Source organism: Strongylocentrotus purpuratus, unplaced genomic scaffold, assembly GCF_000002235.5.
Source record: "Strongylocentrotus purpuratus isolate Spur 01 unplaced genomic scaffold, Spur_5.0 spur5_scaffold_5, whole genome shotgun sequence".
NCBI classification, from domain to species: Eukaryota; Metazoa; Echinodermata; class Echinoidea; order Camarodonta; family Strongylocentrotidae; genus Strongylocentrotus; species Strongylocentrotus purpuratus.
Window position 1 is genome coordinate 42,269,975 of NW_022145611.1, and position 26,787 is coordinate 42,296,761.

The 26,787-nt window shown below is 35.2% G+C and overlaps 1 protein-coding gene across 2 annotated transcripts; it reads right to left on the minus strand.

Moving 5' to 3' along the window:
* On the minus strand, nt 1-25,175 carry LOC575741 (double zinc ribbon and ankyrin repeat-containing protein 1). 2 transcript variants are annotated; one of them, XM_030999097.1, is made up of 18 exons: nt 25,090-25,175; nt 23,903-24,073; nt 23,594-23,741; nt 21,987-22,119; nt 21,360-21,542; nt 20,804-20,907; nt 16,331-16,448; nt 15,820-15,933; nt 14,769-14,870; nt 14,255-14,377; nt 13,571-13,729; nt 11,459-11,672; nt 10,932-11,035; nt 9,458-9,623; nt 8,602-8,720; nt 7,333-7,413; nt 2,835-2,962; nt 1-2,409 (listed from the first exon to the last, which is right to left on the minus strand). In XM_030999097.1, exons 2-18 carry the CDS (start codon nt 24,009-24,011, stop codon nt 2,154-2,156), a joined length of 2,361 nt encoding a protein of 786 aa, XP_030854957.1. In that variant the 5' UTR covers nt 24,012-24,073; nt 25,090-25,175; the 3' UTR covers nt 1-2,153. The 2 variants fall into 2 exon arrangements, with proteins under 2 accessions (XP_030854957.1, XP_030854958.1); XM_030999098.1 differs by having other exon boundaries at nt 25,117-25,155.
* Between the last annotated feature and the right edge of the window lie 1,612 nt (nt 25,176-26,787).

Sequence of the window (26,787 nt, forward strand, 5' to 3'; positions counted from 1 at the left end):
TTCATTTAATTTCATTTTATTTCACTCGAAAAGACTTTTCAAAGTTTTCGTAGATCAATTACATCAGCCATCAGAATGCCATAGTAAATTGCACAATAATTTACAATACAAACATTATATACATCAAGGTTTAGATTTTCAGAAATTATAAAACACAAAGCAATATAAAATATACATAGTAGAACATTTACTTGCACTATGAGTTAGTTATCTAGCAAGAAGTCACAACATTCACTCAATACACCCTGTATATTACTAATTAGAACTGTTTTAGCTTTCAAATAATGAATAAAATGTTTGAATACTGCAACATACTTGCCACAACCTCAAAGATGCAAAGAGCCCACAAGTTTATGGGAAATTGTACGTGGTAAATTTAGGCTTCCATCTACACATATAACACTATTGCATGAATGCTTAGATTTCATTCCTTTAAGTTCTTTGAAGAGATCTTTCCACAACCTATCTCTATGCATTTCCTACCTGCATGCTTCCATCTCACATATATCAGTTTCTTAAACCAATATCGTTTATATATCATAATCACTCATCTCATTCCACATATTGCAAGCGTAGTCACTACAATTTCATTATAATTGAATTTGAAGAAACAATGCCTTATTGTTCTGTATAATTCATGCATTTATATGATCTTTAGTAAATATAAGAATCTACTATGTTTTCACTGAGGGCAGATGTTATGGTTCTTGAAAAGATCTTTACTAAAGCTTTACTGTTTGATAATCCAAATGTATTTTCATAAAGAATGTGTAGTCTAAAGACAAAATAATCAGTATTCAGCCAATCAATATTGTATGCTCTTGTAAAGTATCATATCTTAGCAAAGGACAGACCATCTCTGTGATGGAAGGAACATAAGAAGATATTATTTCATCGGAGCATGATGCCATATTAAACATTGATTCCCTTTCATACTTCATACAGCTCCAATCAAGGCAGCATAACATATTATTTAATAGCACACTTTTATCTACATTAAAAATGGAAAGAAATTCCCATCTTCAATTTTCCATACTGAAAAGTAATGGACTACAAAACCAAAGACTAATTCCATCTATTCAAATAAACTGGATTTAAATGAGTTCTGATAATCCTTCAATGTTCCTCACACTTTTGTTGTTGTTATGCTTTTGTGTTCACAACAGCTGATCTTATCAAACTGAAGAAGCTAAAGCTCACAGTATACAGAGTAATTGATATAAATCTCATTATATATATACAAGTAGTTCTACAAGGTTTTGTAAGATGCACAAGCTTGAATACAGTCATCAATGAATACATAATTCTATAAATTGCAGCATAAAATTACTATTGAAAATACAGTCATTTGATGCAATGACTTGAACTGACCATCATCCTAAGGGATTTCAATTCAATATCATAATTTCAATTTAAGTCAAATTGATGAACACATCATATTGCTTGCATTGTTTTTGGACGGTGCAACATAGTACATCCTGGAAATTTGAGGTAACCAATACCACTAATCTTTGTTCAATACATACAATGAATGGCGCAATGGCAACTTCTAACCAATGGTCACTGTTGTTAATATTCACACAGCTAGCCTGCATGACATATCACAAACAATTTAATAAATCTGGTTAGCAATCCATCTACAAAATGGTGTTCGGGGTTAAAGGACGCTGGCAAAATATGCCAAAAACCACACGAATCATGGGCAAAGTGTTGTCGGCTTCAAAACATATCAATACAAAGACAGATTTCAGTGACGAGCAGTTACGACATTCATCTCGGTAGCGCCTTTGATAAACACTTAATCTTAAGGGTTTGTTTTGCTTGTTTTGTTCTGTTTTTGTAGCCTGTTTTTGACATTTGTTATTTCATTATTGTATAAAATTCCAATCGATACAAAAACTTTTTACTTTGATTACCATACACTTTGAAAGTGCAATTAGTTAAAATGTACTAGAAAGCCATAGAATATGGAATTAGGGGAGGTTAAGATGTTAAAATCAAGGGACTTATTGATATGTGGTCAACATACGTCAAAATCAAGAGTATATTGTACTTAGGTATTCATTTTATGAAACTTGGAATGTAAATCACATTTCCACCATTTTAATCATCATCATGACCAATATAGATTAGCAAATTCTTGAAAGAGTTGCTCAGAAATCATCTTCACCAATAGTCTTAGTCTTTCCCAAGGCTTGCTTCTTGATCCTGTCTAGCATACCCTGGCCTGCTGTTGAGGTGAACACATTGATGATACTCTCATTGCCCAGCCTGGTAGCCATCGCTGCAGGTGTCTCGTCACGGTTATTCTTCAGCTTAGCACTGGCTCCGTTGTTAAGGAGAGTGACCACGCCCTTCTTGCCATCGTATCCAAGCTGAACAGCTTCATGGAGGGCAGTGTTTCCTTTCCTGCAAAGCAAGCCAAAAGATTATATAGTAACAAACTGAAGGCTGATAAATAAACCTAGCCCGTTAAGCATTTGTATTATGTTGGGTACATATGTGAATTTTTGTTAAACTGAGTCAGTCCTTGTACTGCAGTAAGTTATTAAGACTAATCACATGACAGGTAGGATGAGATTAGATGCTTGAATTGTACTTCCCCTGCCTCTGATGCATTCATTGAAGCATCCTGGTTTTCGTTTGTTTCACTGTTAAATCTGGCATGGCATATTTTTTAGGTGAACTTCACAACTCATATTCCTCTCTATTTCAAGAAAATATTACTAGAAATTCATAGTATAGAATGTACAACATTTAAGATACTTGAGCAGCATTTAGCATCCACAGTATGGAAAGGGTTAAGATAGTGAAGGTTTGTTGTGAAGACTTACTGTCCAACTTTCTTGTTCACATCAGCACCCTGGTAGATGAGAGCTGGTATAATCTCAAAGTGTTTGTTGAGCACAGCCACTGTTAGAACAGGAAGACCATCAGCATTCTCACTGTTTGGGTCAGCTCCCTGAAAGAGAGAGAGGGGGGGGGGGGGGGGGGTTAGAGAGAAAAGAGAGAGAGAGAGAGAGAGAGAGAGAGAGAGAGAGAGGGGGGGGGTTACAGAAAATAGAGAGAGAGGGAGAGATGGAGAGAGACAGACAGAGAGAGAGACAAGCAGAGAGGAGAAAGAGAAAATAAAGAGAGAAAGAGAGAGAGAGAGAAAGAGAGAGAAAGAGAGAGAGAGAGAGAGGGGGAAAGGGGGGAGGAAAGAGGTGGGAAGGATAGAAAAAGGGATAGGAGAGGAGAGTGAGAGAAAGAGAGAGTGAAAGAAAAAAAGACAAGGGAATTTATATAACAAGAAATAACTAAAAGATAAAAATAAAGAAACTAGAACTCCATTAATGAAAATTTATGTCCAGATAGATGATTAACTTTACCCGAGCTGCATATCAACTGATAGAAAAAAAGTATGAATATAAAAGAGCTTAAAATGTTGCAATTATTGGGCCAATGAAAAAAGATTGGTCATAAAATTGAAAATACAATCAAAGCAAAAAATGAATCAGTTCATGGCCATATCAATTTCTGCATGATTAAGAGATCTCAACCATGAGGAGCAATTGTAGCACTAAAGAAACTGACTAAAGTGCCTTTCCTTCAAGGGAATACCAATTTATAATTCTACTACTCCTTGCAAAATCATCTATTAAGAGCTATGCGATGTGTACTATTGAGTAGCACTCCATCCATTGATCCATTTATGCTAGTGCTGACTACATAGAAGGCACTTTGTAATTTGAATACTCTTGCCTTGGGCTTATGCATCAATCTCTTTTAAGTTCACAATACCAAACTGATTATACACCTTGTGGTTTGACTTCTACAATATTGGTTACTGAACTAGCTTCTACATTATAGAGCACCCTTTCTGTGAAACTTGACAATTGAGTTAGATCAAGTCTCGAGAAGTCTCTCTAAAATGCCCAATAACTGACCTTAAATATATTAAAACTTTAACAAATAAAAATAATACTAAAAATGGCATGTGCATGTACTTAATCAAAACCAAAGCAGTATTTTGCTTGAAATTTTAAGTTCACTGGGTCAATTATTTGTATATTTATCATTAGTTTTCAAAGTCAAAGACTGCTCTTGTTATTTCTGTACAGAGTTATTTCTGTACATGTCTATTCCATAAACATAATATACATTGTAATTACGGTATGATTTGTTTATTAGTGAAAGAGGATCATGGTACCATGGATAAGTATATCAATAATAATACCATTCATTTTCCCCTCCCCCAAATTTCTGCTGAAATAAACCAGGGCGAAAATGGGGATGTAGTGTTGATTAAGATGTCTAGTATATCACATTCCAGTGCACTTGTTGCATAACACTTATCATTGATGGTAACTTTACCACCAATATTAACTACCATAGCAACATCATTAAACAGCCAATCAAATGAAGGTTTCAAATGAAAGTTTTATGCAACTGGGGCCCAGAACTCATAATTTCTTCTTTCACAGCAACCGCCTGCTTATCCAATCATATTCATCATAAACATGCATCAATAGCATACACAGTCCTCTCTCTATCTGTGCCCACCAAAACAGATTTTAATACATGTATCTCACTTCAAAGGATACCGCCTACTCTAGATGTGACAGAAGCATTATAATGATCACATGTTACAATCAAATCTCTTCTCTTCTACAGAGGACATCTGTTTCTTTCTTTCTTTCTTTCCTCCAGGCTGTATCGGGTGGAGTATCTTTGATGCTGACCATAAAAAGCATTTTATTGCAACAGTAAAACCCTTAATCCAGACCTAAATTGACAGGTCGGTATATTGAATATTCCTTTTGATGTCTCACACTCAACGATGCAGCCATTGATGTCTAGAACTGCTTTATTGTGTCTTTGAAGCAGAGTGCCCTATTTGCGCTTGCTGATCCGTATTCATATTTTTTTCTCCTGAATTTGATTTCTTTGGCAACAGCAGAATCTGACCCTAGAGAGCTACAGTTTAAATGCTGCTCAAACTTGTTCACAGGCTACTACAAGATCATAAAATGAATTTCTAAACATCAGCATTTTCACATCTTGTAAACTGTAAACAGTATGATTTGCTGCTGAAAATTCAGCATTTGATATACCCATCTTTAATCCAGATACAGTATAAAGCTTGAATTTGGCAGATGATTAATAATATAATAAGTATCTGAAGTATAACTACCAGTCATACAGTGTATTCACTGTAACCTATTGATATACAATGAGCTGTTCCATATTCTCATTAATCACAACAATGTAACTTTAGTCAAATACACATTTTGTTTTACAAATATGATTTTGTCTTATATTTCCAAATCATCTCCAAATTGAAAGCTTGCTTGCTGGCTAATCATAACAAAAACTGATTGCAACAATATCAATGTACCTAATAGTAAAATTGGATGATGACAGATATCAATTTTCCTATTAAAATTGATTTCTCTATTGCTATTTAAAACAAAAATTATCTATAAGATGTATAAATGGACACAAATATTCAACTTTCACAACTTTGTACATTGACAAAGTTAAAAACAGTCTTTTATTTCAACAACAAAAAACAAAACAAAAAAATGAACGATCATAAATGTATATATTACTAGAAAACATATACATGTAGTCCCTAACATCTTTTTACCACCGTCCTAATTATTTTCTCTAATTATGCACATATGACATCCCACCCGACCACCCCCTCAGTTCTTGTCCAATACCAAAGTGAATATGTATTAAGACCAGAAAAAGAAGCCATTTCTCCTTGATCTCATTATAAATATTTGGACAATGGAATTTAGTGCACAATCATAGAGTCCCCTTTAATCCCTAAACACACAATATTTCATTGAATCAAACTCTCCTGTCTCTGGCCCCAGTCATGCTCAATATACAACTTGACCTTTATCCTCTGACCTGACCTGTGCCTGATGGCTTGCAGGTGTGATTGACGCAGGCAAGTGATTGAAGTGTGCCTTTATTGCCCCCTAGAGGGCACCACATAACTTTCAGTGCATCAACTTCACCTTAAATAGACCTCACTTAGATGGAAGTTCAACCCCATGTCTCAGTGTCATTTGCAAAATCTCTCAGAAGATGTACATGTATGCCTATTGTATACATTCTCATCTAATATGTTCAACAGTTTACTTTCACATTTACAGACATTAAGTCAAAGAGTTCAAATCATGTTTCCATTTTCATATTTATCATTTCTTCCTTTTTATTCCTTTTTTTTTTCTTTCTCTTTTCCCCCTTTTGTTGAAGTTCTGTAAGTATTCAAAACAAGTTTTTATTTTCTTATCTATACTTTTTTTCCCCTTTCTTTTTTTTCCATCCCCCTTTGATTTATCATGTTACATTATATTGTGTGATTAAATTTTACACCCTCATGTGTTTATTACTTCATATTTATCAATTGCCATCTATAAAAGAAATCGTAAAAATATACACTAACAAAAAGTTGGCAATGGGCATTATACTGGCATTGTGCACTAAAAAATCCTTATGTTTTATATAGGTAAATGCAGCTAACTTAGTTAGATTTTTTTTTAAATTAAAAAAAATTAAAAAAGACACCAGTATGATTGAATTTATATTCTAACTTAAATAGCACTTGCACAATATAAATGTCCACCTGGATTCAGTATATTGAATTCATTCTCCCTTCCCCCCCCCCCCCCCAAATCTACATCCACCCTTATAGTCTAAAGTTAGACAAGGAATTTTAATCTTCTGAGGGAAGTATAAATGATTTGATATGAAAGGGAAACATACTGAATATGACATAAATAAGCTGTATAACACCTCGCACGCAGACATGCACTCTTGCACCCCATCAAGCTTATTTTGTAAGTTTACCCTGAGTTTTACAATTTAAAAAATATATAAATTATCCTAAAAGAAATATTGGTCAGTTTTGCTTTATTGCTTAATGCAACAATAGGTAAATATATCATTCTTTTTTCACAAGCCTTTAGGAAAGTTGCAAATTCAAAGTGATACAGAAATGTAAAAACAATTAAAAAATTGTGCAAATACATAAAACTAATAAACTTTTCAAACTTTAGATTTCATCATAAGATCATTGCTCCATTAAACAGTTCTCAGCAAATCAAGCATTAATGCAACCAATTGGATACTATACAGACATACATGAATTGCACAAATGACAAAATGGGCATAAAAGACAAAAGAATACAGGAAAAAATCAAATCAAAAACACAATAAAATCTACCCTGTGGCAATTTTCGACCATACAGTGTTACATGTAGCCTATGTCACACAACAAACTGTTACCAAACAGTATTTAAGTGATTTACATGAAAGAGTTTATGAGCTTACCTCTTCAAATAGACTCTGAATCTCTTCCTCATCTCCATCTCCTCTTGGACCAACTTCTCTTAGTAAATCCTTGTCATATGGCTGTTACAATGAAAATAGAATAAGGAACATTAATTCACTAACAGTAAGGAGACATTCTTGTGAAGCTCAGACAATTATTGCCACCCTGTCCAAATTGAATTGAACTTGTTGTCAGCTGAGGATATATTGTAACTTTGTGTGTTGCTTACTTCATCTTTACCTCTTCTATATTAGCAAACACTTCTTGAACTCCAAAGCTCATGCAATGTGTTGGTGAAAATTTAAATTCATATTTCAAATGTGTTTGATTTATGTTGCCATATAGGATATAGCACGATTCAATGAAAGATTTCTTTTCTTCTTAAAAGCTACATAATAAGCAAAAAGAAAGATGAACATTATTTTAAAGCAATGTTTTATAAATGGGTGTGTTATAAATTGTTCAATATTTTTGTATGCTACCTCTGCCAAATATTAATATTGTAGATTTCAAGTGCATTTAAACAGATTAGAATTTTCTGTATCCAAAACATGAAGAGAATGGTAATGTGTTTCTTTATAAGTACTGCACATGTTGCCATTATTGTACATGGTAGTAGTACCAAAGTTAAGTAGCAACCAAAGAAGATAGCATCTACTAAATCTAAAACCAGAGAGGGGCTTGACCCATATCCTTTATCGCAGAGTTCATACCTTACTGCTTCTTAAAGACAATAGAGTGAATCCTATGTTTGATTTACGAGAACAGGTCATCCGGGTTGAATCGAATCATAGGGGTTAGAGACTATGCCCTGTGAACAAGATCACATTATTCATGTGACTTTCACAAGATGATAAGTCTGATCAATCATCACTACAACATTCATGAATTGTTAAGGGGGTCAGATACTTCACCCACGTTTAGTGCGACTTAATTCACAGTTGGCCAGTGTACAGAATGACCTTGATTTGAAAGCATTGAATAACACATACAAGAGGATATACCCATAAATTGAAGGCAGAAAATGTTTCTAGCTCAATGTTTCTTATTACCAAAGTTTTATAAAGAAACCGTAAACCAAGATTTTAAATAGCTGTATTAGAATTGAGTTGATATGTGTGAAGACACTAAACTCTTCCTCCTTCCATGAAGTACATAATTTTGTTGGACAATAATTTAGTTTCCATTCATGAAAGGTTTCAAATTTTTACATGATTTTATTATCTCATTTTAGTGTACTATAATAACAATGGAAACAATCTACTTACTGTAAGTTTCTCATTGACAGGTTTCTTCTTGATTGTTTTCTTCTTAGGAGTCTCTTTCTTAGGAGAGTCTTTCCTAGATGATGATTCTCTGTTACCACTTGAAGGTCTCTCTTGAGTAACTATGTACAAATCAAATAGGAATACATTGTATACATTAAATACATGAGCTTGTCAATATTTGTAAATAAAATGTATTATAATGTAAATAGCACTTGAATGGACGTAAATTGCGGTTCACACAAATGCACATAGTTTGCAAGAATCTTCAGTCAATTGAAGGAGGCAGACTTAATCAGAAGAAGAAGAAGAGGAAATATATACTGGTCATTGGTCAAGCCCAAAATTGTATTCTGTACTGAATATACAAATCCTATAACTTTTGAAATCTTGCCCTGATTACAAAATTATTTACACTACCCGATATGGTTAATGGCTCTGTGCATTTTTGTAATGGGGGTCCATGAAATCCATGCCCTTTTTCATTTTTGATATTGTGGTGTTTGGGGGGGGGGGGGGGGGGGGGAGAGGGGGGAAGGGGTAGTTGAAGTGAAATTTAGGGAATCTCCTAGTAGCAATCCCCTGTTAGTGTCCAGCCTTGTATTGTATGTACATGCATCACATGAAGACTCGTTCATCCTCTATGAATAGACATCATAAATCCATCATACATTAAAGATTAGTATTGTCTCTTCTTAAATAGTAACTTCAAGATAGACTAGGCATTTTAATCATCAATATACATTTAAAATAGTTTGAATAAAACAATTTCTAGCAGTTTTCTTACCCCTATCTCACGAGACAAACCTTCCGTTCTCAACACATTAATATATCTAAGAACAGTATAATTTCTACTCACCAGGACTACTTGTACTGTTTCTCCTTCCCTCTGTCACATCACTTAGTAATGTTGACTTGGTGATTCCTAGAGGTTTACCTGTCATAGCATCTTTCGACCCTCTTAGAGCAAAGCATACCGTCAGACTAAGCTCATAGCCATCTTCATGCACAGCTGCCGTCACTAACTGTTCATTATAAATGAGGGATGAATGGTACAAAAACTTTAAAGATAAACTTGAGTACTGGTAATGAGATTGCATTATGAAAGAAAAGGTGTGGAATGGATCAGAAAAGTTGATCATATACCATGTAAGTAATGGTGTGTAATGCAAGGTTCTAGAGTCATCAAAATCATCATAAATTTGGCAGAGTCTTGGTAAAGTAACAATCACTTACACAGATAGATGTATATGGAACAACACACATGGTGTCGGGGCTAGTACTACCCAGATTTCCTTATCTTTCTATGCTCATTACTCAGCCAGTATACATTTTCTTCCAAAATTGTTTGGCACATGACATTTATTTGTAATCTTGAACATTCAGTGTACGTTTCGTTAGATTCTGTGAGAATTCATTTTATTTTTTTACCAGAACTCAAGTTTATCTTTAATAAAGGAATATTCAGTAGGTGGTACATGCAAAACATCCTATTAATACAGAATTTAGAAAGCATCTTATTAAATACATTTTTACTTATATTGAGGCAATAATGTATAGGAAAACCAAATTGGTTTTTGAATGTTTACTGTGTGCCTGCCTCAAATTAACATTTGATAATAGCACAAAGTATACAATTATTTAGATTACTAATCCACTAAAAAACTATTCTCTCAATAGTATAAATTCTCTAGATCCCATTTGCAGGCCATAAAAATCAAAAGGTTTAATTCTAACATTTGAAAAATAATAATAATTTAGAACTTCCCTCAAAACGAAAGGGCTTGAAAATGTCTTTTTGTGGCAAATTAACAACCATTAGTTGTGGAGCCGAATTTAGGGGTTAGAGTTGTTTTATTCAATAGTCTGATTTCCAGACCCTTGTACCGAATGGTCATACGTTATTGATGTAGACAAATGCTCATGTACCCTCTATAGCTTCATTTCATGTATGTTTTTACCAAAGAAAAAAAGAAGCCCTGTAGTCACTCAATAGAGTCTGATGGTGAAGTCTAGAAAGTAAACAGGTTTCCTTGCATAATTTGAATACTAGGACACTACTAACGTTTAAATTTCTCAGATAGGACATACGTGACATATTCACAACTCCTGCAAAGTACTACAGAATTTGGTGTTCAAAAGGGATACACTACCATTAGGAATATTTTAGGTAAACAATAAAATCACAGTTTAATCTCAATTATGGTTAATGACATAAAATGGACAGTAGTAATACAGAAAGTAAGGCAAGAGGCAATTTTTTGTTAAATTGGATGCCCTTTGCTATACTAGGGTTTGCTTTTTAGAAAGAGACTATGTTCATGTAGATGTACCTTTCCCATCCTAGGTTCTCCAATCATGTTCCTGAAGTCTGTATTGTTCTGTGCATGCGCTTTGAGATGACCACATACATGATCCATTTGTTGTCTCCAGTAACCTAGAATACAGAAAGGGGATGATACATTAACTCATATGACTACACAGTAAAGTGATATTTGCAACATTAAATTTAACAGCATTAAAACAAAGTGTAATCATATTTGACTGCGTTTCACTATTGGAACTCTTTTGTTTCACTACTGTTATGAAATGAGAAAATTTCACCACTTTGAAGACATCTAATTATCTTCTGAACTGTATAAATAAATGAATGGGTGAATTAAAGGAAAGTAACATCAGCAAATAGATAAACATGATCATTTTCAATAATGATATTGAGCTCCTACATCTCTTCCTTTTTAACATTTTAAACATTTCCTACAATTATAAGGACACCTCAACATCACAATAAGATATTCAAGATAAAGATAATTGCGACATGTACAGTCCTAGAAAAAAAGTGAATCTGACCATTGATTACCTTTGCCCGGACTGACCGCTGTAAGGGTGACCTTACGGTCACTCATAGCATCCTGCTTGACCTTAGCCTCCTGCTGCTCTAGCTCCTTCTTGATGAGTCCCTTGTTGGATGGGTAGAAGATCCCTGCCGTCATGGTGGAGACAGAGACCTTAGGTGGCTCCTTCCTAGGGACTGTCATGGGAACCCAGGATGAATCACCGTTCTGGTCCACTACCTAAGGGATCATATAGTCAGGAAGGTAGTAAGGATTTACAAATCAGTGTATGAGTTTAAAGACAAGGGATTTGAATCATTTTTCAAGATTCTGTCAAACTCTGGACATATTCTGTGCTCTTAAGGTTGATTTGATGAATAAAAATAATACTAGAATTAAACATTGACAATGAAAGACTAAAAATAGGAGAGTGTACATCACATTTGCTAAATATATAAATTGCATTGTAACAAGAAGAACAACAAACTTTTACAGAAACACCTAAATGTATGATAATAGAGTAGGCAAATGTGAGCATCACATAGTATTACCAAGGACATAATTTTCTTTCTAAAGCTATGGTCACAAATGTTCGTAAAAATGATGCGTTCGTACGAATCTCCCTGATCCTTTGAATTTCACAGTTTGTAGAGATTCGTAGATGGGGCATAGTTTCTTACGTCCTTCTTACGGAGTTCATACTAACGCCGTTTAATTCGCAAGAACAACTCAAGAACTTCTTGAGAAACAAAAAGATTTTCGGTTATACAATGGCCCTAGAATTGGTACGTTTTCGTAAGAACGCCTTGAGTTCTTCTTATGTCAGACCGAAGCCAATCTTAAGTTGTTGTTCTCGCAAGGTGGTCGTACGTGTAACTCACGGCATTCACAAGTCATTCGTAATTTGTTTGTATATTTGGTCGGGTTGCAAAAAAAGCGCTGCTGTATACTGTTGAAAATTCTATAATTGTTGAAAGTTTGATATTGCATGATGATTGTATTGCGAAGAAAACTACAACTGCAACTGCAGCTGCAAGTAGAGGAGGAGGAGGTAGAAGATCGATCAGAAGTAGCAGCTGCTTTGGTTCAAAAGAGACCGGAGGATCTACAGAAAAGAAGACGACGCTGGTGGGTGCGACCAGGGATACAGAGGAGGCAACTGTACGGGCAGTACGAGACCCTGTTCGCTGAGCTGGACCATCGGAAGGTGACTACATGGCGTATCTCCGGCTGGACCGTAATACCTTGGCAGATTTGTTGCATCGTGTTGCCCCATGCATTATGAAAAACGAAACGTACATATTCATTTCTGGTACAAACATCTCGCGGTTATATTTTCTTATAAACTTGTACAAGTATGCAACCCTCTACAATTTCACTATGAAATTTTTTTTATTTGAATATCTGTATACAGGAACAGAAGACCTTTGGAGCCCGGGCTAAAACTGGTTATTACATTGCGCTTTCTGAACAGAGTGATGATTTGAACTTCGCGCCCTTGGCTTTAACCGCTGAAACTCAAAATTTGCATGAATTACAAGTACCTTACGAACGCCTTACAAATGCCAGGAGTCGTTCGTACGAAGACCAAAAGAATCTCCGCTCGTAAGGCGTTCTTATGAACACCGTAAGAGCCTCCTATGAACAATTTGAGGCGTTCTTACGGTCATTGTAATAATGCGAGGCTTCTAGGATTGTCCATCGACCCTACGAAATGTACGAAGATCTTGCGTGGTTCTTACGATGTAATTACGGCATTCACACAGCTGCCTTATGAAGAGAGGGTTTTGTACGATGTTAAAAAAAATCTTGGAAAAGGCCATCGACCATTCTGTGATCTTACGAACGGTCTACAAATGCTGGTTTTGTAAGAATGGCCTTCTTAAGAAGATCTTACAAAATGGTCTGAAAATTGTTTGTACGGCGTTCGTAGAAGCCAGTAACGGTATTTGCGACCGAGGCTTTACATTGATTTATACTATGTCAGGTCTGAGATCAAGGGACAGAACAGAGTGCAGTTAAGTAGAGAAAGAGAAAAAGAGAAAAAGAGAGAGAGAGGGAGGGAGGGGACGAGGAGGGGGAAGATAAAGCTGACTGCATCCAGTCGTTAAACTTTTGAATTAAGAAGGATGTTATACCTGTGAAGTATGTTTGCCTCCAACAGTGATGCCATTGTTTCTAGGATCATTCCTTACTGGTGGTTCAATCAACACTCCACATGAATGACAGAATGATGAGTACGCTTGATTGGCTGCTTTACATCTTGAACAGGTCATCAATGATGTGGTGGGAGCAGGCTGTAGTAATTATGGATAATATTATTAAATAACATGAGTTCACGTCAATGTGATGATTTCTTTGGGTGATCATGATGATCTCATCGATCTTAAAATAAAAAGTTTCAACTTTACATTTGGGAGGTTTTACATTGTTGATAATTTATAACAGTCTTGACAGTCCTAATATTTTCCTTAAATTCAGCATCTAACGAGATAGAAGTTATTGGTTATTTCATACAGCGGTGGATCGTCAAGAATTTAAAGAATTCAATTTATGGGTTATGAAGTTTGGGCGATCCTAAATGCACTAAATATTGCTTGCAATCAATGGATGAGTTATAAATGATATAAAATACTGTTTACTAGCTCAATTTTGGGTGTGTCTCATTTACTAACCAAGAAATGTATGTAATTGCTAAAATACAGAAAATGAGATCATTATACTCATTCATAAATATTGATGTCAGTGTATGAAAACCAACATTAAAAAAGGTACAAATTATCAACTTAAAAAAAAATTCTTATTTCAGATGTTGAACTGACCTTTGCACCGCACCAATCACAGTATCTAGCATCGCTACTGTTGACACGCCCACATTTGCTGCAGCACAAAAGACGTCCCTTTTGACCTGGCTCGGGGGGAGCAGCAAACTGACTGTATGTTGGCTAAAATAATTCAGGATTAAAGAGTGAAATTTTTGGTTCTAAAAGTACATTGACACAAACCTAAATACAGAAGGAACTTGTAGTCTAGATTACACTAGATCTGATCCAATTCCTTATGAGATTGTCTCACAAAACCATCATACGTCAATATTTAATAAGTATTAAATAATTGACAAGAATTTGAATGGGACGTTCTTGAATGTGGCCTCACAACTCTTTTATGAAACAGGCCTCATATTTTTGAGTACATATCTCATCTCATCATTTACAGGCATGGAAGTTAGACATGCTTTATCATTAGCAGAATTGCCACCCTTTAATACTGTGATTCATATTCTGCCTTGAAACATTTCAAACTGAAAAGATCTCTGATTAAATCAACATTACATACCTTGAGATGTCTATTAGCTCCTGTCAATGGGTGTTCACACGTCACACAGTATAGCATGTTAGCAGGGTTACCGGTACCACATTCATTGCATACAAGCTTGTCCTGTCAAATAGATAAATAACAACAATATTGAGAACAAGATGTGTTGAAAGGAAGTGGACATCTTTGTAGCAAATGATGAGAGGAAGATAGACATAAGAATTACATTTTTCCTGATATAAAAGAAGATTCCCTTTCACTGACAAAGGAATCATGTGTGAAAGATCTTAACCATGACAATTCAATACAAATTACAAAATATAATTAAAATGAAATTATGACCTCTCAAATAATGCTACAATTAGCTATATATTGAAATTAAAAAGCAAACACATTTTAATGTCAATAGTATACAATAATGTACAAAAATTCAATATCATAATTCAAACATTTCCACCAAGAAATTTCTGATACTTCAAAATAAGACATCACTTAGAAAAGATGTACTACCATAAGAAACCACCACCGCAAATGAATAACAAGGGAAATGCTCTCGCCTGCATTACGCAATTCAATATGATGAAAAATTGAGGTTGGGACATTATTCATAGGCAGGCCCCCCCCCCCCCCCCCCCCCCAATGAAATCCTCTAAATATAATCAGCATTTTGAAGTGAATATTGACCAAGAGTCATTGGAAGAATTATTTACTATAATTTGTACCAAGATTAATAACTTTCATGGAACATGAAAAAATAACAAATTTTATTTTTATTTGTAATCCTCACATACTGACCTAAAATGACCTTCGACCTTGACTTTGTGACCTGGAATTTGCGTCATAAGATTTGTGATACTTGATAACCCTTGTGTACAAGTTTCATGGAATTTGAACAAACACTTTTGAAATTATGCTAATTATGCTAAGAACTTATACTTTTAAAATTATATCAAAAGCCGGCATCGCCGTCGCCATCGCCGCCGTCACCGGAAAAGCGACGCCTATGTCTCGCTTTTTGCTACGCAGGCGAGACAAAAATATACCATAGAATAGCAATTACCCTCATTCTCACCTGTAATTTGACTGATGCTTGTGGTACAAGTTGCGGAGGAACATCCATCTCACAAACCAGACACTTGGCCACATTGAGAGGTATCATAGAATGACATCCAACACACATACCAAGCTATAACAAAAACAAAATTAGTGAACATTATGTTACTCTGTCCATTCATGGCATTTCATTTATTTTTCGATTCAACAGGGGTTAAAATTACCCATAATGGTCACATAGACTTATTTGATCTCAATAATCTGATATAATCTGATGATATTGTCTGCACTACAATAAAATCAAAGTTACACTATGCACATAAATGTACATCTTACTATTAAAAACGACAGAATGTGTACCGCATGTACTCGACCTCTATTAATATTCCTTCCCTTACCGCTCCTATAATTTCATTTTAATCTTTAACCCTTTGATGACTGAGTTCTCTAATCCCGAAAGCTTAATACAGGGATCAGCTGGTTCCAGTAGGTAATGTGTTAATATGCTACCAATGAAAAGGCGGCCTTACTTGGGCAGGCTCTGGAGGGGGCAGCCTGGCATTGGGAATAGCAGGAACAGGTGATCCACATGAAATACAGAAACGAGCAAATGGATCGGCTGGACGGTCAGCAAAACAGAAGATACATCTGGAAGAAAAGAAAAATGAAGCTAATATATTTAAAACTTTTTTCCGCTTTCAAGTACATGTAGCTTTGTATACTTATCAATATGAAAATAGAACTAGATATGTAATACTTGTTTGGAACAAGTATAGGTGGGCTGGTCGAACTAAAATTTGAGACAAAATAAAGGGTACATTTGAGATAGCTTATTGTCTCAGCTACAACATACTTGAAGTTCAGCATAAACGAAGCTAAACGACAGAGATATTGCTCGCGAAAGAATCCAGTTTTGAGAAAAACTCATGTCCCATAGAGAATACACGCAAAATGTGAAAAATTGACATGCCTTTTAACTCTTTATGCGCCACTTAAAAAACCCCCCTGTGCCACATTCTTTTAGGGTCACACATTTCGAGGGAATCTTTATTGACTCTGCTGAATCAAGAGGCTATAACTCTTCACTGGATGATCATGATGAAAAATATTGTGCAGCAAAGTTGTAGACCGGAAAACGTGCTTTTCGATGAACCGTCATTTGTTATATTTTGAATTATCATTTTTATAATAATCATAATTATATAATGTTTAATTTTTCTTATTTACGGCAGTTTTTTATCCCTCTAGAATTTCTTATTTAGCAATGATAAGACATCTTCAAATCGAATCTATTAGAAAGGTGGACTTCTTACCTTTCTTTACATACCTTGCTCAAGTATTCTAACAATTCAGAAGGTTAGTATTTAGGTTGTTGAAGAAAAGAAGTTCAATAGGGAGAGACTTGAAAGTACCCCGCTCAGCCACCCTTGACAATGGGCTAATCTGCCCATTGAAATCCCTATTACCCCAGGTTATTGTCAATGTCCGGTTTAGCGGGGCATGAAAAGGGACGTCGTGGGGATGTTTTTCTTTGTTGTGCCATGATAAGTCAATAAGAAATAAGAGAATGTTATTGATTTTGCCCACTGGTATGAGCATGTAAAAATGGTATAGGCATAATATATTATATGTGATATACATGACATAATCAGCATCTTATTGAAATGTCTCATTATGAATGTTCACCGCATCTGTTCTCTCACCTTCTTTACCCCTCAATAAAATTGATTTCAAGTACATTTATCACAGCCATAGATATACAAAGAAAGAATGAATCAATCTTAAAATATAAACTATATTGCATTGTTTTCCATTTACTTTATTGTGAGAGAGCTTATTATCAGAAATGATTGACGAGTGGAGTATGCAATGAATAAAATATGGAGAACGGACGTGAGAGACATTATGAGAGAGAAATAGTGATATGAAATGAAAGGACTTTACTGTGAATAAAGATTATAAGAGAAAGAGATAAAGATGACGGCAAGACAGGATACATATTGATACGAAAATAACAATAATAATGAGATAGAGATGACGGAAAGAAAGAGAGTAAACACTGATAGCATAAGAATGAATAAAGATAATAAGAGAAAGATATAGAGATGACGGCAAGACATAGGGTACATATAGATAGGAAAATGATAATAATAATAAGATAGAGATGACGGAAAGAAAGAGAGTAAACACTGATAGCATAAGAATGAATAAAGATAATAAGAGAAAGATATAGAGATGACGGCAAGACATAGGGTACATATAGATAGGAAAATGATAATAATAAAAAGATAGAGATGACGGAAAGAAAGAGAGTAAACACTGATAGCACAAGAATGAATAAAGATAATAAGAGAAATATATAGAGATGACGGCAAGACATAGGATACATATTGATAGGAAAATAATAATAATAATAAGATAGAGATGACGGCAAGAAAGAGAGTAAACACTGATAGCATAAGAATGAATAAAGATAATAAGAGAAAGATATACAGATGACGGCAAGACATAGGGTACATATAGATAGGAAAATGATAATAATAATAAGATAGAGATGACGGCAAGAAAGAGAGTAAACACTGATAGCATAAGAATGAATAAAGATAATAAGAGAAAGATATAGAGATGACGGCAAGACATAGGGTACATAATTATAGATAGGAAAATGATAATAATAATAAGATAGAGATGACGGAAAGAAAGAGAGTAAACACTGATAGCATAAGAATGAATAAAGATAATAAGAGAAAGATATAGAGATGACGGCAAGACATAGGGTACATATAGATAGGAAAATGATAATAATAATGAGATAGAGATGACGGCAAGAAAGAGAGTATTACACTCATAGCATAATAATGAATAAAGATAATAAGAAAAAGATATACAGATGACGGCAAGACATAGGGTACATATAGATAGGAAAATGATAATAATAATAAGATAGAGATGACGGAAAGAAAGAGAGTAAACACTGATAGCATAAGAATGAATAAAGATAATAAAAGAAAGATATAAAGATGACGGCAAGACAGGATACATCTTTCTTTCATTAGTTTTATTCATTCTTATTCTATCACTGTCTACTCTCTTTCTTGCTGTCATCTCTAGCTCTTTCATTAATTTTTATTCATTCTTATTCTATCAGTCTACTCTCTTTCTTGCTGTCATCTCTATCTCTTTCTTTCATTATTTTTATTCATTCTTATTCTATCACTGTCTACTCTCTTTCTTGCTGTCATCTCTATCTCCTTCTTTCATTTTTTTTATTCATTCTTATTCTATCAGTCTACTCTCTTTCTTGCTGTCATCTCTAGCTCTTTCATTAATTTTTATTCATTCTTATTCTATCAGTCTACTCTCAGGGAACACTTTTATCACTAGAGTCTTCGTCACTGCTCGATTCGTCGGAATCAGAGTCCATGCTCCATGCTTCCATAGTAACAAGATCTCGAGCCTCCTCTACACTAAACACACGTTGACGTTTTCCAGCAGGTGCCATCGTAACATCAGTAAAAAAAATCCAAAGAAAACCGCTAAATACACGGTAATTTCGAATGTAACACTATGAAGAAAAACAGTTTACCGGAAAGTGTGCGATGTATACAATGTAAACAATAGTAAACGCAACGCGTGGCTACACACTGCGAGCGGTATTATGAATGTCTAATTGACTCGTATACATCTGTGCAAAAATGCGAAGTTGGCACGCCTACGTCCGTGCAAATCGGCGAACAAAGCAAACAAAGAGTTAATCGCGAAAATACGCCCTGATGCCTTTGTCAAAATGAAAATTTGGGCCAACTTTATTTGTAGAGAATTGTCTCAGCTAAAACATATCAAAATTTTGAAGACAATCAATCAATATTTACAGAGAAACAATCAATTTTCCGTAAATATGCTGACGTCATAATATGCAAATTGAAATTTTGAGTTTGGAGGCCATTATGATGACGTCATGAGTTAATTGAGGTTCAAATGAGACATGAAATCATATCTCCAATTCATACTGTATCAAAATATGACCCAAAAATTGGGGTCACCTTGCATCCTAAAGGGCTACAATGGATCTTGTATAGGCATGTTTTTTCCCATATATGCTATGTATTACAAGAGCTCGCGCGCACGGAAATTTATGTTAAACGGGCCATCATTCCATTATTAATAGTCATAAAGAGACAAGCATGGTATCAATTTGTATGTAAAAATATGTGGAATACTATGAAAGAAAAAAAATGGCGATTCTATGTTGTGTAATAGTTTTACGCGCGAAAACGCGCGCGCCGCGCGCATGCGCGTGTGTGTGGGCGATTTTTTATAAAATGCTTAGAATGGCCTAAAACGTATGCAAAATGATTTTAAGACGATTTTGAGCATTTTCAAATTTTGCGCGCGCATCGACGCGCGGACGTACGCGCACGCGCGCGTTATTTTACCTGAAATTGACCGGACGGATATTGACCTCGATCATGATAAATAAGAAAGAGAAATAGCTTTTGGTTATGAAGATATGATCATGAGTTAATTTTCGTAAAATTTTACAAAATGGCGCCTAGATGACGTCATCAGTGAAGGACAATGTTGAAAACGTTATTGTGCCTTGTACATATGCGTTTACATATGTGTGCCAAATTTCAAGGCATTTGATCGAGGCATTTTTAAGTTATCTTGCTAACAAAAAAGTGGTTAGAAATAAGAAAAATATTTAATAAATAAATAAATAAATAAATAAATAATAAAGGCAATTCTAACGAAATTATAAGGTGGTCTGTACGTTATACAGCCCACCTGATTACAATGAGAAAGAAAATTCAAAAAATAATTATTAAATAAACCTGAGGCCTATACATCCCAATGAATGCAACAGTTTAACTACACATAACTTAGTTTTTAATCTGTAAAAAAAAAATTATCCTGAAGCATGATTCTGAGAATTTGAATCTGAATATCTTAATATGAAATGATAGTTCATGCTTATATACAGAGATGCAGTTTGTACTTACTTTAAGAAATCTGTTTGCCTCTGTATTCTGTTTGCTTGAGTAAAGTTCTCTGGAATCTTTTTAGTCTTCTTCTTATCATCTTCACTTGCAAGATCAGGAGTTTTCTAACAGTAAATAAAACAATTTACAACTTTATTGACTTGAAACTTGTTAAGCATCTCACACAATCTTCAAAGCTACCATTTTGCCCAAATTATGAGCATAGTACTGAGCAAACTCACACTAAAAAAAAAAAAAAAAATTCTTCTATTCATTGAAGATCTCATATTATTTTGCATGTATGTGACAAACTTTCTTATCGTATGTCAGCACAAAGTAATTGCATCTCTATATAGGCAGGTTTTGAGGTTTATACATACATAAATTATGCCAATTACCATATGTATGCAAAACTAACAATATAAAGGAACAAGCAGATGCTTGGGGTAAAACATCGTTCTCAGACATCTAAAGAACTTCTGTTTCTGCTGTCAACAAATTAATTACATCTCAAAGTGTGAGTGTATGCTACTAAAAATGATGTCTTGAATTTTTAAAGAATTAATTTTTTTCTTACCTTTCCTTGTCCGACCTTTTGACCCCTTGAGACGCTGGGTTTCTTGGTGCCCATCCTATTTTCCATGAAGCGGGTTCCTACAGTAGGTTTCCTGTAGTTAGATCCCTTGATTGAGTCAGGTCTTCTGGTCTCTGCCTCTACTACTCTCTTTAGGAGAGCAGTTGTTGTCTTGGAGGCTGTCAGCTGTTGTAGATATCAGTTCAAAAGGAGATTAATGTATTATTGGCATTAAGTATGAGTTTAATATTTAATTATCAACATATATATATATATATATATATATATACTCAGGAAAATTGTAGTAACTCAATCAGAAAAATGCCAAATATCTTTTTTTTAATACTAAATCAGTCCATGCGCCATATTGTACATGCTTCTGTGTTTGTATGAAATCCTCTATTCATTTAAACTGTAAGATGTATGTCTCTGATTGAAAAAAAGACAAAGAAAAGAAAGATTAAACATTGAGTGAACAGGCAGATATGCTACAGAAAGTATGATAAAAATAGCTTTGATATCTAAAACTTAAAAAACAAATGAGTACCGGTTCTGGTTTTGGACACCATTTGAAAGTCACAAGATAATTCTTAATTTGCCCCCTCATGAATTCATGTGAATCTACTCTACCTTAAGTCCAGGGCTTTGGTTCCTGGCCTCTGCCTCTAACAGACTCTCCTCATCGTCCGTTTCATCAGTTTCCTCTCTCACCCACTCCACAAAGAAAGTCTTGCTTACTACAAAACTCTCTCTAGTCTGATCCCTGATATAAGAGAGATAACAAAACACAAGTATGAGAACATGAAACAAAGAACAAAGCAGTGACTCAGAAGAATCGACCAGAAGAATAGGAGGAGAGAAAGAGTGATTTATGGACAGGAAGTATCTCAGTAAAGTCAGAATCTTTCAAATTATACACAAACCAAATAGACTGAAAGATCAGATGGTAATTTAGAAGTGACACTAAATGCTAAAATATACCAGTATAGTAAGTGGCTTCTCGTATAGCGAAAATTTCTGTCTGCCTTGGGTGCTAATGTCACTAAAATATGATTACCCTGGCTGTGATTCAAACCCTTCACCTCTTGACTGAATTTCAAGCGATTGAAGCGTTTCGCAACACCTTCATGGCAACAGTCAAAGACCCTTTTTCTTATTAAGGCATTTAGTCTTAATTCTTCAATTTCTCAAGAAGGAAGTACATAAAATAAATCAATAAAACTAGATGGAACTTCGACTGCGCGCAGTCGAAATGATGCCTCCGTCATAGAGCAATTTACAAACCAAAACAGAAGAAATTTTTCAAATTCAAGTTCAATTGTAATCCATTAACAGGTTCTCAGAATATCGTGATTACAAGCAATTTCTCATATACATATATGACCCTTTGATCTTTGACCTCATGACCCTAACATCTACTCAGTTCATTGGCTCCGCAAGATGTCCCGAGTTAAATAGTAATCCATCTGTCAGTTCTAATGAGAATGCGTTCACAAGCTATTTTTGCATACATAATGAGCCCATGACCTTTGACCTTTGACCTCATGACCCAAGAATCTACTCAGTTCATTGGCTCTGCAAGATACATACATGATCTAAGTTTGGCAGGAATCCATCAATCTGTTCTAATGATAATGCGATCACAAGCTATTTTTGCATACATAATGAGCCGCATGACCTTTGACCTTGACCTCATGACCCCAAAATCTAATCGGTTCATTGGCTCTGCAAGTAACATACATGACCTAAGTTTGGCAGGAATCCATCAATCGGTTCTTGAGATAACGCGATCACAAGCTGTTTTTGCATACATAATGAGCCCTGTGACCTTTGACCTTTGACCTCGTGACCCCAAAATCTAATCAGTTCATCGGCTCTGCAAGATACATACATGACCAAAGTTTGGCAGGAATCCATCAATCGGTTCTTCAGATAACGCGATCACGAGCTGTTTTTGCATACATAATGAGCCCTGTGACCTTTGACCTCGTGACCCCCAAATCTAATCAGTTCATCGGCTCTGCAAGATACATACATGATCAAAGTTTGGCAGGAATCCGTCAATCGGTTCTTCAGATAACGCGATCACGAGAACGGGACGTACGGACGGACGGACGGACAACCCGAAAACATAATGCCTCCGGCTACTTCGTAACGGAGGCATAAAAATAGCTAGTCAGGAAAAAGAATAAATTCATGATCATTTGTGACAAAACAAACTTGGCAACTCAATTAACCTGGCCATAGCAAGAGCCTTGACAGTTCTTCTGCCCTCTGTAAGCCTGAAAGGTCTCTGGTACATGAATGTAGTTCTCTGTCCAATGGTCTGGAATGGATCTGGTTTCGTGCCATCAATGGTGTAGAAGATATCAATATCTGGGGTGGCTGCGAAGGAAATGAAAGATTAATTACAAGTTTCAGAAGATAAAGAAGGAGCATGATTATGATTGCAATAAAATAGCTTAATCTCAAATGATAAAATAAGAATAAAACAATAATAATAGTAATAATATTTTGTATAAGCAATCAATATGTGCCAAACTTACTACTTTTGAGCTCTACATAAGTGTTGGTGTCAATGTCTGTCTTGCTTTTCCCTTGGACTGGAATCCTTAGCGGGATTATGGAAGGAACAACCACTGCTCCTGCTGCCATCTTGGTTTTTTTTTCTTGAAGGTCAAGTTGAACTAAACAGCTTCTCTGTAAACTAGATTAATCTGTTTTTAAGAAATGAAATGATATTTAAAGGTTAGATCCAATATTGATCGAAGTCGCGGTGCACCTAAAAGACCACATCTTTGTTCAATTAGCCATAAACTGCAAATAACCATCCAGAGGTTTATCCTCTCTTAAGAAATTTGCAAGTAGATGAAGTTTACACAATCAGAGTGCATTACCCATTTGGCAGCCTAACCTCTGTAGATTACCTTGCATTGTGCTAGACAGTCTAGCACGACTTTTACCTTGTGTTTATGACGTGTTCTTACTTTGTCATGCTTAATGTCTTTTATGTTGAAGCGTTTGCCCACAGTGAACAAGGGGTGACATGGCACGACCTCTGGAGATCACCTCACATTTTTGGCAGATATAAATGGGATATTTGTCTAGACTATTACTAGACCCTAGCCTAGACAGGTCATAGACAGAAAATTTCTGTCTCTTTCGTTTGTTAGCCTCTGATTTGGGTAGGGAGCCGACCCTAGCCAAATCAGAGGCTAACGAATGAAAGAGACAGACATTTTTGGTCTAGATAGTCCTCCTACTACTACTAGGTCTAGTACTAGTATACAAGCTTAGTTTTGATCTTCAGAGGAGTCAGCTCAGCTACTTAGAGTCAGAGCAGTGCTCACCCTGCCAGCTGTCGGACTGTCAAGACTTACCATTTTTTTTATTGGAGAGCGATAATATCTGACAAAATAAATGTTAGTTTTCCCCATACCAGTGCCTTACCAGACATTTATTTCACGAGCATCAGTGCATGCCCGGCCCTGCACGAATTCACAGACATTTATTTTTTGTCACTCAACTCATATTTTCATCTCAGCTCAGTCACATCACAGTCACACACACACACACACGGTCACAGACTCACACTCTCACTGGCACTGCACTTGTTGACAACATTCTCGCCCAAAACAGGCATATTTGATTAAAATCTTGCATGAATTTCGTTGGTTAAATTATTGAAATAAAGAATCATATGATTTAACAATGCTAGATGGAAAAAACATACCTAGAATTTCTAGAAATCTAATTTTACCTCCTTATTTTCCTCTGATCCGTCACACAAGCTCTGTTTTGTGTACAATTTTGAACGTCTATTACGAATAAACTATTCTTTGGCAGGTTAAAGTAGTAAACATTAAAATATTTGTAAAGGTATTTCAGCTAACATTTTCCTCAAATTAATAAAGCCTAAGAATATTCATGGTATTCAAAATTATCAAATATATTTAAATTACATTTTTTATACCTAACACTTGATAAAATATGAGTTAAACAAAATCAAGATAAGAAAAACTCCCTTTTAATATAATTGACGATCCCATGCTAGCCGTTTCCCCCAGTTGCAAAGGACGCTGTTAAGTCATGTACGGTCTGTTAAGCTCACCCCGGAACTCTCGGCGATGAGTACGGGATGATAAGTAGTCGCTGTGTTCCGAGGTTTTCAGAGGTTCTGCATCGAACATGTCGACAGCTTCAAAAGTGACGCTTTGCTTGTCTATAGTTACTGCTGGAGCAATAATAGGTGGTGTTCACTACAAGAAAAAGTCTGATCAAATGGTAATTCACATTTATGTGTTTTAAGGCAGTTAATTGCACAGTAATCAACATGTTTATTATCTACAGTCCCATGCGTTAGATTTCGTGTATTGTAGTTTGTACTATTGATTATTGATGAACCCTCATTGTTACTCAGACGAGTATTTTGGAGGACTAACCAACCAAGTACCAAGTACCTCTAATTAGTTTAATGTTGACAATGAACGTGAACGTTTGAATAAATTTGTTAAATGGGTAAACAAAAGTATCCACGTGCATGCCATGATCATGAACATTGACTGTTTTCAAAATTATCTAATTATTCTAAAGTTCTTAACATTGATATTGTTTTTAATTTTAGGACTGAGTCAGTGAGTGCCACAAACAAATGTTCATGAAATTGTCTTTGATATCTTTGATATCTTTGATAATATTACGAGTTATATTCATATAACGATTAAGTGATGTCACAGCTTTATACTCTGACAAACTTGGCAGAGTGCTCAGTATGTTTGTAATTCATTGTAGACAATGTATGATCTGATGGGGCGACGTGACCAAGTTTGCGAAGATTTTTAAAAATATTACATACTTATTAAAGATATTAGGATATGTGGTATTCGCTATCAAAAAATTTGATGTCGGATTGGCATGTGTTGCAACTAACGAAAAATTCATTTTAAAAAAGGAGACTTTAATTTGTGCATCAGATTTTACAGCTGATTTATTCTAAAAATTGATCCATCAGATATAAGAAAATTGCATAATTTGCAAGGCAAAATATTGCCCAATGAGAATGTACATGCCAGCTCCCAGCACGAACTGTGGTCACACCAACATAAATCATGTTGGTGGTCACTTATCACCGTTTTGATTTTTCTTTATCAGAAATTACGTGAAGGCATCTACAAAGACCTGGAAAGGCAAGAGAGAAAACGTCAGAATCGAATGGAGCTGGAGCAACAGATAGCTCTAACAAAACGGCTGACAGAAGAAAGAGATCGCAGAGAAAATCAGAGTAATTGATGACCAGTGTTACAAGAATACTAGGATATTGTAAAGATGGAGTTAACAGGAAAAGGAAGAGATGTTGTTTCTGCCATCAGACTATTTAGATGTGCAAATCCATCTGCAGAAGCCAGTACTAGTAGTAGATGGAACACCAAGA